Genomic DNA, 14,027 nt, shown 5'->3' on the forward strand with positions numbered 1-14,027 from the left:
TCTAATCTAATCAGCGATAATCTTATTGAATGGCAGAGCAGACTGTGAGTCAAGTGACCTCCTTTTGCCTTTCGGTCCTCTGTTCCCATCAGTATAGTATGGTCCATCCATGTATCTTTATAATTGAGGAAAGAAACATGTAAAAATCAAAACTATTTTTTGCTTAATATTGGGTCTGTGGATTTTTAAAAAATAGCTGCATCAGTAGACTGCTACATTGAATTCTCTACCATAGGAACTGACTTTACACCTTTAATGCTAATACAGAGAATGGTACACAGATTTAATATAAAGCAACATTCTTAATGTCTCATTATGGATAAATGCATTTGACAAGAATCTTGCATGAGAAGAACAATTAGTTGATTGTTTTAAAGTTTATTGGTAAAGTCTCCATAGTTCTCCTAAATGATAGGGTCGTTCTCTCATCAGATGATGACTAGTGGCAATTTAACTTGTGTCTCAGGCAAGATGAGAGGTCAAGAAGGAAAGTCAATGAGTGTAGGAATTGAACCATGCTGTTAGTATTACTATACCTCAGTAAACCAGCTGCCTAGCCAAGCGAGCTAACCAACCTCTCCAAGGGTTGTAAGTGTGCAGCTTTAGTTTTCACTTTTGTCATTTTTTTTAAAAAACCTCAGGGCAACTTAACTTGTTCAAAGGGTGGTCGATGTCTGCTCTATTTCTGTCCTTTTTATTGATTTTAAAAGCAACTTCTGCCATTAGGAATTATTTTAAAAACACAAGAACTTAGATCAATTTGGTTGTCTTTGTTTCCGTGCTGCCAGTTGAGGTAAGTGTTACTATCGCTACTGAGTTGAAATAGTCCGTGCTCATGGGATGTTAATTACTGTTCATTCAGTGCTTAAACACATTTGGAATCAAAATCAACTCAAACTCATTGCTTTGATAATTGAAAAAAGTAGACAAACAAAATTCAAAATGTCCTTTTATTCAATAATTCTTTATGATTTCTTTTTTTTTTCCCCTCTAGTAGTCTGATGAGTCTCTCATTTTAAAATGTACCAAACTGTTAGAACTGCTATCCGGCATAGGACTGGTAATCCAAAGCCCCAGGCTAATGTTCTAGGGATGTGCATTCAAAACCCTCTGTGGGTCAATGGTGAAGTTTGAATTAAAAATACCTGGACTTAGTCATAGAGTCATAGAGATGTACAGCTTGGAAACAGACCCTTCGGTCCAACCCGTCCATGCTGACCAGATATCCCAACCCAATCTAGTCCCACCTGCCAGCATCCGGCCCATACCCCTCCAAACCCTTCCTATTCATATACCCATCCAAATGCCTCTTAAATGTTGCAATTGTACCAGCCTCCACCACATCCTCTGGCAGCTCATTCCATACACATATCACCCTCTGCGTGCAAAAGTTGCCCCTTAGGTCTCTTTTGTATCTTTCCCCTCTCACTCTAAACTATGCCCTCTAGTTCTGGACTCCCCGACGCCAGGGAAAAGACTTTGTCTATTTATCCTATCCATGCCCCTCATAATTTTGTCAAATCCCATCTAGTTCTCTGATGACCTTTTGAGAAGGAAATCCTACATGTGACTTCAGAATCACAGCAATGTGGTTGACTCTTAACTGCCCTCGAAATGGGGCTGGCCAGCCACTCAGTTGTAGAGCCGAACAAAACGAATGAAACCAAGGCACCAAAACCCCTAGTCCTGCAAAGTCCCCCATCATAACATTGGCAGACTTGTCCCATGAGCAAGTCAAGTAACAATGTGGCATGGTGCTCAGGGATTAGCACTGCTGCCTCACAATACCAGGGACCCAGGTTTGACTCCAGCCTCGGATGACTGTCAGTATGGAGTTTGCAGGGTTACAAGGATTGGGTGGGATATTCTTTGGAGGGTCAGTGTGGACTTAATGGGCCAAATGGCCTGCTTCCACACTATAACGATTCTATGAAGAGCATGATGTGGTCATACACACAGAATTATACTTTACAGACAATTTCCTTGGCTCTGTCCTGTGCACAAAATGCAAGATATAAGCATCCCAGCCAATTACTGCCTTGTCAGTCTACTCTTGATTACCATCACCAAAGTGATGGTAGGGGTAATGGATAACGTTGTCAAGTTGCTCTCCCAAAGGAATAGCCTGCTCATTGACTCTCAGTTTAGGATGAGCCAAGGCAACTCCTGACCTCACTACAGCCTCAGTCCAAACAGCAAAAAAGACCTGAATTCCACGGGTGAGATGAGAATCGCTGCACTTAACATCAAGGCAACATTTGGCCAAAGAACCCCAGCAAAACTGGAGTCAATAGGAAATAGGCAAAGCTCTCTATTGATTGGAGTGATTCTTACCACAAAAGAGGCCAAATACCTCAGTTCAGAAATTCCTCAGGATAGTGTCCTGGACCCAACCAACTTCACCTGCATCATCAACAATATTCCCTCAATCATCATTTTAGAATTGGGTATATTGACCAATGATTCCTTAGATGTTGAACCAGTTTATATCCAACTGCAACAAACCTCAGAGGACATCCAGACTTCGGCTGACAGTGGAAATTAACATTCACACCACACAAGTACTAGGCAATGACCATCTCCAATAAGACAGAATCTAACCATCTCCCCACGACATTCAATAGTATTGTCATTGCTAAATTCCCCCATTATCAACATCTTGGGTTACCATTGATCAGAAACTGAACTGGTAATTAGTTGATTAGCACATTGAACATGACTCGATTTTGTTTAGAAATTTGGTTTGGAGTGTTTATTTTGCATTTTGTTTCTCTATTTTTTCACTGTGGCATAGTATCCATTTCTGATGGATGGTAAGGTTAAGGTTAGAGTCTATTGGTAAACAGGGATTTGGGTGCAGTTACAGATATTTCATTTGGAGTTCTTCACCACAGCCTGGACAGAAAGGGATTGTTGAGGTCAAGACTTCCCAATGGCAGTGCTGTGATTCCAAATGGGATTGTGAGCTTGAGATTGCGAGCTCTGAGATCGCATTGCCCATTGTGGAGCTCTGAGTTAGAATAACTAGTCTCTGACTCTAACAGGCCCTCCTCTCACCGACCTCCAGCCCCTGCTCTCTCAAAGGGATCACAAATCCTTTCAAGCTGCAAGGGGATCATAGTGGGGAAAACTTTGGGAAACATGTGCGTAGGTAGCCTTTTCCTCATTTGTGTGGAGGTGATGGCCTTGTGTTATTGTCACTAGGCTATTAATACAGAGACCCAGGTAATGGTCTGGGAACCTGGTTCACATCCTGCTAAGGCAGATGGTGGAACTAGAGTTCAATAAATATCTAGAATCGAGAGTCCAATGATGATTGTGAGTTCATTGCTGATTGTCAGGAAAAACCCATCAGATTCACTAATGGTATTTAGGCATTAATGAACCATCAAGATTTCCTTGGCTTCGTTTAGGAAAGGAAACTACCATTTTTACCCAGTCTGGCCTACGTGTGACTCCAGACCCATAGCAATGAGGTTAACTCTTAACTGCCTTCTGAGAAATTAGGGATGGGCAATAAATGCTGGTCTATCTAGCAATGCTCACATCCTATAAATGAATTTTTAAACTTCTCCTGCCTTTCAGTTCCCTGGTGAATAACTGGTGGCACATGATGCCCCATCTTGTTGGCAAGGTTGTGCAGCAAGACCAGCAAACAAGCATTTTGATACTTCAATGTAAATTCTCCAGAGTTCCTCCAGATTGGTCCCAATCATGGAAGCCTTGTTCCAGAACATCAGTGGTCAGCTCCATCACATTTTGTATGGCAGCATGGTTTTCCTGTATGTATGTTGTGTTCACGTATCTGGGTTACAAACTGGAGACTCCAATCATGTTGTCAGTGGATTGCCCTTGTTGATTGGTTTGCGTTGTTCAATTGCAGCTGGCACAACCGACTGCGAAGAGAATTAAAGACAGTGTGACTGCGAGCAGGATACCAGGGCATTCACCTGTATGATTCACTGCTAATGGTTACACACCCACTGGATACCAAGGGCTAAAGGTTCTGAGATAGGACAGCTGAAACAAAAATGGAAACTGCTAGAGAAACTCAGCAGGTCTGGCTGCAGCTGTAGAGAGACAGCAGAGTTAACGCTGCAAGTCCACTAACCCTTCTTCAGGACATGCTGCTGAGTTTATACAGGAATTTCTGTTTTTGTTTCATATCTTCAGCATCCACAGTTCTTTGGTTTATTTTACTGATATAAGTCAGAGTTGGCTTGTAGCACTTGCCATGGGGAATCCTGGAACTCAAGTAGATCCTGTTTTTGCCCACTCACCTTTCTCTCATGGGAGATTCGGAACTGTACTTAATTTGCTTTGAGCTGAGACCTCCCTTACTCTGCATTTGACAGCAAAATGATGCTAATATCCCAAGCTCTAGCCTGGACGATGGTAGACCACATAAACCAAGGTCACCCTCGTAGTCACTGACAGTGCAGTCCTTGCCATGCTCCGAGTTGTGGCTGCAGCAGGATGCATAATTCAGTGATGATGCTCTCACTGAAACACAGACATCTCATTGCTTTTCTGTAAGGCTCAGGTAGGACAACAGCTTTGTGAATACCCTGTGCAAGCATGTTCTCTAGCTAGGAACACTCATCCCTCAGTGTAACCTTTCCCCTCCACCCTCTTCCAGCAGTTTATCCTACTCTGTGCTACCTCAGTTCATTCTATAAATCATTATGCATTCCAAGGGGAATGGCTTTCATATGAGGGATCAGCTGATTTGTACATACATATCAAAGAGGTTAAAAAGGCCTTAAATACCATCACCTCACTTATTGTAGATTTTTGCAATTTGAAACTACAATAGAAGGCACCAAACTTCTGGAATGGGTCAGCAGCCAGAGATAATCAATTACCAACTCAACTGTAAGCAGTTAATGATTTCTAAATAGCATTGGTGGAAGCCCTTCCCTCTTTTTGAACCAGTTGGGCTGTGTAAGGTTAAGAGAAGAAATAATTAAAGTGAAGTGTTGAGTTTTACCATGGTAGGACTGGTATCAATCATTGCATGATGTCATGATCCACCTGCGCTGTGAAAGGTCTGTTGGATTTTAGCTGAGGTGCTCCGAACACCTGCATCAATAACATATCTGCTGCAGTTAACCCTGAAATTATGCATAGACCTTGGAGATCTAACAGCACTTGGAGCAGCCAAGAAATAGCTCAATTTCTCTCCCATAATGTGTTGCAGTCTTTCTATAAGATTCTGCTCTTTTTTAATAAAAGTGTTTTTTCATATTTTAATATTTCATGTTGTATGAGAGAAACTTCAAGGACTGTTCACTGAGTCTAATTTTCAAAAATGGGTTTTATTCTTCATATTTATTAAAAATTGCAGAGCAGGAAGAACATTGACATGTTAAATATTATGTAAACATACTTCAAATATTGTATCTATGATATGGCACAGCATTTAGATCCACAGTACTTATGCAGATTTTAGCTCACAGTAAGACTACCATTTGAAAATTGTTTTCAATTGCCCTCATAACACATGGTAAACACCAGAGATATACACTCTCACCAACAACCTTTCTTAAAGGGGCTACATAAACATAGGTTGTTGTTTGCAGTTTGTACAGACCTGAGTTACATATAAGAGCTGCTTGAGTGGAAAGGGAGTATGCACTGATTAACTGGTGTTCTTCATGCCTCCAGTGACCAGAGGGCACAGCATGGCACTGGAATTATCATCTCCCATCCCAAAAACATTTCAGTTTAATTTGAAAAGTTTCTGAAGTTTCGTAACATCCCTTTATCTGCTCACGTGGTTGTCAATTCCTTCGGGAGGTTTCAGAAGCGGATGTTCCCAATAGGGTTGGGGGTGAGTCTAGAACCAGGGATCGTTGTCTAAGGACAGGAGGTAAACCATTTAGGACTGAGACAAAGAGGACTTTTTTCACCCCAGAAAGTGGTGAGCCTATTGAATTCCCGACCATGGAAAGCTGTCAAGATTAAAACATTTATGATTTCAAAGAGTTGGATTTTTTTTCAAGCACTTGGGACTAATGGGATCAAAGGATATGAGGGGGAAAGTGGGAACAGGCAATTCAGTTGGAGGACTTGTGATGGCACAAGTGGTTAGCTCTGCTGCCTCACAGCACCAGGGACCTGCGTTCGATTCCTACCTTGGGTGACTGTCTGCGTGGATTTTACACATTCTCTCCGTGTCTGCATGGGACCCTCCCACAATCAAAAGATGTGCAGGTTAGGTGAATCGGCCATGCTAAATTGACCATAGTATTCAGGGATATGTAGGTTAGGTGCTTAATCGGGGATAAATACAAGATAATAGGGTAGAGGTCTGGGTGGATTACTCTTCAGAGGGTCAGTGTGGACTTGTTGGGTCAAAGATCCTGCTTCCACACTGTAGGGATTCTTTGATCAGCCATGACTGTGGTGAATGGTAAAGCAGATATGAAGGACCAAATAGCCTACTCCTGCTATTAATTTTAATATGGAAGTTGTCAGATCATGGCACTAACCTGGTATTAGTATAGCTGCGTTTAGATTAGATTAGATTTCCTACAGCATGGAAGCAGGTCCTTCCTCAACACGGATTACAAAATTCTCGCCTGGCCTCCGTGCTGGCCCACATGATTCACCCGGATCAGTCCTACACGGTCCCGGGCCGGAGGATACACGACAACGTCCACCTGGTCCGGGACCTGATCCATTTCTGTCGACGGGCTGGTCTGCCGAGCGCCTTCCTGTCTCTCGACCAGGAGAAGGCGTTCGACAGGGTCGATCACGAGTACCTGCTCGGGACTCTGCGGGCATTCGGGTTCGGGACGCAGTTCGTCGCTCGGATCCGACTTTTGTACGCCGCTGCAGAGTGTCTGGTTAAAGTTAACGGGTCCCTGACGGCGCCCCTTCGCTTCGGGAGAGGAGTGCATCAAGGCTGCCCCCTGTCCGGCCAGCTGGATTCCCTGTGCGTGGAGCCTTTCCTGCGCCTCTTGCGGAGGAGATTGTCGGGGCTGGTTCTGCGCGGCGCGGGCACGGGGGTGGTCCTCTCGGCCTACGCCGACAATGTGCTCCTCACTTTCACCGACCCGGCTGACCTGGGGAGGATGCGTGAGTGCCAGGCAGGTACTCGGCAGCGTCTTCCGCCAGGATTAACTGGACCAAATGTTCCGGACTTCTGGTCGGTCCGTGGCAGGTGGACTCTCTGCCGGAGGAGTTATGGGTGTTCAGCTGGAGTACCACCCATCCCCTCTACCTGGGGGTCTATATCAGCCCGGCTGAGGAATCCTGGCCAGCGAACTGGCAGGAGCTGGAGGCCATAGTCTTGGCTCGCCTCGGCCGCTGGACAGGACTGCTCCAAGTGCTATCTTACAGGAGTCGAATGCTGGTCATAAACCAGCTGGTGGCCGCCATGCTGTGGTAGCGGCTGGTCCCTTTGGTCCCTCCTCCTGGCTTTGTCGCTGACATCCAGAGAACGTTGGTCGACTTCTTCTGGGACAAAACGATGCACTGGGTCGCTGTGCAGGTTCTGAGTCTCCCTATTAAGGAGGGCAGTCAGTCGCTGGTGTGTCCACACCCAGGTCGCGACGTTCCGCCTTCAGAACTTGCAGCGATACCTTTACGTCAAGCCTCCTCCGAGGTGGTGTGCCCTGGCAACGTATTTTTTCCGCCAGGTGCATAACCTCAACTCTGACACACAGATCCTGTTCATTGACCGTGACGGTTTGGAGGTCGCCCTCAAGACGCTGCCTGTCTTTTACCAGGACCTGATCACTGTCTGGAACATGGTTGAATCGCGTCATGCCTACCCCCCAGCAGGAGTAGTGACTGTCATCAGGGAGCCGTTGATCAGGAGTCCGCACCTCCGTATTTGCAGGTTCGAGTGGCTGTCATAGGGGAGGGCCGTGGCTGCAAGGGTGACGGGGGCCTGGGCTGGACGCTGCCACAGGACATAGCGAGCAGGGCAGCAGTAGACGTCTGGTTCGTGGCCACCGCCATCCGACACCTTATAACGGCGGTGCTTGGACCTGACATTGTCCTCCAACTGGTGCACTCTCAGGTGTGCGGTGGGATCCCGTCCGCGCTCACCCCAGCCCGGACGGAATTTCACATTGGCCCCAAGGTCCCGTACTTCCCGCGGGAGCCTGTGCCCCACAACCTGAGCCGCCTCCGGAATTTTAGTTTTGTTCCCTTTCAGGGGGTAAAAAGGCGGGCCCTGTATAGACTGCTGCTGCACACCGTCCACCTCTTCTCCCTCACCCACCACCCGGACACGCCTTGGCGTGCCCATTTGCCACCGGGCGATGGGGATCCCCAGTGGAGGGCTCTCTACGCGGGAGTCCTCCCCCTTTCTCTCGGGGATCTGGGGTGGAGGGTGCTGCACGCAGCGGTCCCCTGCAACCGCAGGTTGCGGTGGTTCACGGACTCCCAGTCCAACTGCTTGTTCTGTGGCGCTGTGGAGTCCATGGACCATGTGTATATTGGGTGTGGGTGTTTGCACTCCCTTTTTGATTTTCTTAAAAACCTCCTCCTCTGCTTTTGGTTGCTCTTCAGTCCCACGCTCCTGATCTTCGGGCACCCGGTACGGAGGGAGGGCAGGTCTGAAGACCTCCCCGTGGATCTGCTCCTGGGCCTGGCCAAACTGGCCATCAACAGGTCCAGGCAGCGGGCCGTGGAGGGGGTCACTAGGGCCGACTGCCTGCCCCTCTTCCGCGGTTACGTTAGAGCCCGGGTGTACTTGGAGAAGGAGCACGCGGTGTCCACCAACACCCTGGAGTTGTTCAGGGAGAGCTGGGCCCAGCAGGGAGTGGAGTGCATTATTTCCCCCTCCAACTCTATTTTGATTTAGTCCCTACCCTCCCCTTCACTGTTTGATCACACAGCACTGCCCTTTGATGTGAAGGGCAGTGCTTGTCACTGGCCACTTGGGTGTTTTCCTATCTTCCTGGTGGTGGAAATTGAATAAAGATTCGTGCACCTTGTCTCACGCCTGCACACACACAACATGGGTGCTGGAATATAAAAAAAAACCGGAGTGTCAGACTCTGTGCTAAAAAAATGGTAACAGGCCCTTTGGCCCAAGAAGTCCACAGCGATCCTCTGAAGAGTAACCCACCCAGACCCATCCCCCTACCCTATATTTACCCCTGACTAATGCACCTATCACTATGGGCAATTTAGCATGACCAATTCACCTTACCTGCACCTAATTGAAGTGGTTCACTTGTATTGACTGCACGATGCTGATATATAGTACCCCCTTACGCTACAATGAAATGACCACTTTGTCAGCTTGTGGATCACGGTGTTGAGTGGCTCGGGGTGGGGGGGGGGGGGGGGGAGAAATATGGGCCAAATAATCGCAGCAAAGACTATCCCTAATCGCTGGGGAAGGTTCACATGAAGCTCGCTAAAGTATTACCACTAGGAGAAAATGAGGACTGCGGATTCTGGAGATCAGAGTCGAGAAAAGCACAGCAGGCCAGGTATCATCTGAGGAGCAGGAGAATCGACATTTCGGGCATAAGCCCTTCATCAGGAAAAGTATTACCACTGTCAGACATAATCTGCGCCCATTTCCCTCGGGATCGGGGGGTGGAGTTTGAATCTGTGCTAAATGTCCCTGAATGTAAACATACATCCCACACCGTGAGTTTTAAAAAGAAATACCTTTTATACAAAGCACACAGATAGCCTCATCAGTATCCGGCTCAGTGCATTGGCAGTGTCTGTTGGTAGCTGGTTCCTGGGAAGTAATTGAATTGCCAAGGCAGTGGGGCCGGAGAGGAGTTTACAAAGGTCTCCAGGTGACTCTGGTGGAAAGCTGTCCTCACCCCAAACTGGGAGCCGCCGGCACTTGAGTAACATTCCGGGCTGGGCACGGTGCCCTGTTCTCGGGGATGGTCACTGGGAGGCTGCTGGAAGTAGAGGGGGCTGCCCGGAGTTTCTGGCGGACAGGAGGCGGGCGGCTCAGCGCCAGGGGACGGTGTCTCTGCGGGCAGCCGCCGGCACTCGCTGTGCTCGCACGGCCACCTGTGGAGGGGAGCGGAGCGCAGGAAGAGCGAGAGGCTGGAGATCTTGTGGATGGCCCTCCGCAGGGTGGCGATCTTGGACAGCCGCTTGCCGTTCAGGTCGTGTCTCAGGCTCAGGCGCAGGGCGTTGAACGCCTGGTTGTAATCCAGGATGCGCTTCCTCTCCCGCACGTTGGCCGCAATCCTCCTGGCTTTGGAGCGCACCGGCCTGGCGCGTCTCCTCGCCGTGCTCTCCCCCTCCTCCGGGCACAGCGCTGGCTCAGCCGGGTGTCCCTGAGCTCCAGGGGAATGCTGCACTGCGGGCGCCCTCCTGCGAGCTGACCTCTGCATGCTGCTGCCTCTGATCCCAATACACTCTCACACTGACTCCCAGCAGCCAGGCTGCTTCCCCCGGCTCCAAACAACTTTCCAAAAGCAACATCGCTTCCCCCCTTTTTAAAACATACACACACACACACGTGACAGAAAGCTTACCTTTGCGCCACAAAACAGGTTCATTTCCACCTCCATCCCCTTCCACATCTCTCACCAGCTCAGCCCCCCCCCCCCCCCATATTTTGCATTTAACCCTTTGCAGCCTTGCTTCCTTTAGGAGACCCTTCAGGATGAGCAAGTCACTGCAGGCGCTGAAGTCTGAACTGAAAACAGCCGTTGATGCTGCCTGAGCCGCTGTGATCCTCCAGCGGGGATCCTTCCTCCCTTTGCAAACTTCGACCCCGGAAAGGGGCATCGCGCAGGAGGTGACAACGGCTCTGTTTCAATCCAAACATTTAATCAACCCGAAAGCTCGGTGGATGCTGTAAATCAGAGGCGAAAGTAGACACTGCTGGTGAAAGCTGAGCAGGTCGGGCAGCATCTGTGGGGAGACCCTTCTGAGTGTCTCCACCAGTTTCTATTTTGTCTCCGTTTTTCCTTTTCAATTTCACCTATTTTTCCTATTCAGTTATTACACATGTCTAGAGGAGGTGGGACTTGAATCGGGACCCCCGGATTAGGGGTAGGGACACTACCTCTGCACCATAAGAGCCTCCCTGTGTGTATGTTATTTTAAGAGGGGCATACCACAATAAATTGTTAAAATGGAATCATCGACAATGGCAGCAGCGGCTGGCCTCAGCCTGAACTTTGGGAGCGATTCCGCGGGTGATTTGAATTGAGTGTGCCCGCCTTAAGGTGTCTACAGAACTCCTCCAACCACCCCAACTCGCTCTCAGTAATCAATTGGAATTCTTTTTAACTTCAAGCACTGAGGGTAGCTCGATATAGCTTGGCACTGATCAAGCTGCGGAGTGCAATATAGTTTTGTTGGAGCTCGAGCGGAATTTATTACCGTTTGAAACGAGAATTTAATTCCAGATAACCGTGTGCTTCTCATTGGCAGACCTGGTAGGCAGCAGCCAGGACTGCAGCCAACACAAAGCTGTAATCCGATACAGTATTTCCTTCAGATACCAAAGATGGAATTGATTTTGATGCACTAGAGTTAACATTGCACTAAACGGTCTGTGTATTGGACTAAGTCCCGCTGAATTTGCGGTTAACTTTGCACGTATCATTCAGCTTTGAAAGTGGATGTGGGCGCAGGCAGATAGTCAGGCAGGTGCTGGATTTCCAGGTTAGCCTGGACATGTAGTTTCAGCGTAGTGCAAACTGGTGTCAGTGCCAGTGAGACTCTCAAATGACTGAGTGAGTCTACCTTCTCCTTGATGTTCCTCTATTTTACCTGCATTATTCCTTCATGCCTCTTTTTTGCTCTGCTAGTTTTAGAATCATAGAGATGTACAGCACGGAAACAGACCCTTTGGTGCAGTTCGTCCGTGCGGACCAGATATCCTAAAATAATCTAGTCCCATTTGTCAGCATTTGGCCCATATCCCTCTAAGCTCTTCCTACTCAGATACCCAACCAGATGCCTTTTACTGTTGTACTTGTACCAGCTTCCACCACTTCATCTGGCAGCTTATTCTGGACACGCATCACTCTCTGTGTGAAAAATTTGCACCTTAGGTTCCTTTTAAATCTTTCCCCTCTCACCCTAAACCTATGCCCACCCCAGGGAAAATACCTTGTTGCTATCCATGCCCCTCATGATTTTATTAATCTCTATAAGGTCACCCCCTCAGCCTCTGACTCTCCAGGGAAAACAGTCCCAGCCTGTTCAGCCTCTTCCTGTAGCTCAAATCCTCCAACCCTTTAAAGTTGCTCCTTGCACATTCTGTACTCCAGTAGGACTTCTGCTGTTTTAAGATTTTGGTATTTTCTCCTTATTCAGTTCGGTGAATCATTTCATATCGAAGGATTTGGTTGGTCCCACCCTTTGTCTTTATTGGAGCATGTTGCTTGCATACCTACTCTTCTTCCAGCTAGCCAAGAGTACAATCTCAACAACATGATTACTCCTTTCTGTCTTTTACCTTCGCGCTGTATGGCTTCATTTGAGGAGCCTTCTAAGATGTCATCCCTTCTTACTGATGTAATTGATGCCCTAATCAATATTGTGATAACCCCCCTATTCTTTTACCTGCTTCCATGTCTCACCTGAATACCCAATATCCCGGAATATTGAGCTGCCAATCCCCCACCATCCCCACTCTCCACCATGTCTCAGTGATAGCAATGTGGTCTTTTTAATTTGTGCCCTCAACTCATCTGCCTTGTTTGTCAGACTCCTTGCATTAAAATAAATACCTTCCAACATTAATCAACTCCCTTAGCCCTAACTGGCTGATAATTTCTATGCCTTCTTGACTTCTTTGCCGTCTCTTACAATTTGGGATGTTTCTGTCTCCTGCTGAACCTTCTCCCTAGATCCCATCTGTCAAAGGCATTTCCAATATCTTGAGAGGAAAGAAGCAATAAATGCAATGCTTGATTGCTTCATAATAAATTGGAAATCCAATTGCATATTTTAAAGTTCAAAGCTTAGGATTTCAACAGTTCTACCTCTCCATGTCACTACACTCTAAATAAATTATTGGGAAGTGCTTTGGAGAATATTTCAAAGGTCTGACAAGCTACATTGAGGGAAGTGACTTACTGCTACCATGTTGGGGAAGCTCCCTCAGTAGCGTTATGACACTGCCATCGAATAGGATCCTGAGTGAAAATGTATCTATGAGATAAAAGGGCTACATTGTAATTAGAGTTGTCAATGCAGCTTGAATGCATACCTGCAATTAACATAGAAACTACTGGAGAAACTCAGCATCTGTGGATAGACAAACAGAGTTAATGTTTCGAGTCCAGTATGGCTCTTCTTCAGAACAATACCTGATATGTCACCTCAGCCAAGTGGAGTGGGTCTCTGGGGTGGGGGGAATACAATGACACTTTTTTTTCAGGTCTGTTCATTAAACAATATCAATTACAGTGTCAGTTCAAAGTGCTTCTCACTTTCTCTCTGCTTTTTGTTTGCCCGCACTGCAATGTTTCTCTTCACGGACATTTCCTGAGCTTTGGTAGAATGCCATGTTTTTTTGTCAACAGATGCTAACATGTCCCCTGCAACCAATCTAAGGCAGGAAAGGTATACCGGTGACATTTGAAAGTAGTTCCACTTTCTCAAATCACTTGTGTTACTCCTCATCTTTAATCAACCACCACTAAGTGACTTGTGCTTTCAATTAATTAATTTACCCGTAGAGCCTGATAAGAGCAATGCATTGACACTAAAAATGAGAGTATTGAAAGCAGTTCACTCATGTTTATCTCCATTATCCACATGTGGCTTCTACTGACTTATTACCAAGTTTGAGTAGATTAAGGCACTGAAACACAGTCAAACTGATGAAGTATTCAGTCTTGTTAGGGTACAGCCCTTTCTCGTCCTGTGTGTTGATTTGGTGATCAATAGATCAAACAGGTTGCTGTGAGAATCTGAGGTAGAGGTCATAGTTTTTTGTTGCCATAAAAATCAGTTTTAATGAAGTAGATAACTCAAATTTGGATGCTAAAAATGTAGAGGCAGTCTGAAGACTATCCAACAGTTAGAATGGGATTGTGACAAAATACTGTGGATGCTGA

The 14,027-nt window shown here is 46.9% G+C and overlaps 1 protein-coding gene across 1 annotated transcript; it reads right to left on the bottom strand.

Annotated features, from left to right (window-relative positions):
* Nucleotides 1–238: 238 nt before the first annotated feature.
* Nucleotides 239–10,334, bottom strand: LOC122563824 (uncharacterized). The gene is made up of 2 exons (XM_043718016.2): nt 9,643–10,334; nt 239–3,896 (listed from the first exon to the last, which is right to left on the bottom strand). Exon 1 carries the CDS (start codon nt 10,332–10,334, stop codon nt 9,684–9,686), a length of 651 nt encoding a protein of 216 aa, XP_043573951.1. The 3' UTR covers nt 239–3,896; nt 9,643–9,683.
* Between the last annotated feature and the right edge of the window lie 3,693 nt (nt 10,335–14,027).

The sequence above is a fragment of the Chiloscyllium plagiosum genome, unplaced genomic scaffold (assembly GCF_037043375.1).
Source record: "Chiloscyllium plagiosum isolate Xiang-an unplaced genomic scaffold, Cpla_swu_hap1 HiC_scaffold_31, whole genome shotgun sequence".
NCBI classification, from domain to species: domain Eukaryota; kingdom Metazoa; phylum Chordata; class Chondrichthyes; order Orectolobiformes; family Hemiscylliidae; genus Chiloscyllium; species Chiloscyllium plagiosum.

Coding starts and splice junctions, on each gene's coding strand:
- LOC122563824 (XM_043718016.2), bottom strand. CDS start 10,334: ATGCAGAGGTCAGCTCGCAGGAGGGCGCCCGCAGTGCAGCATTCCCCT.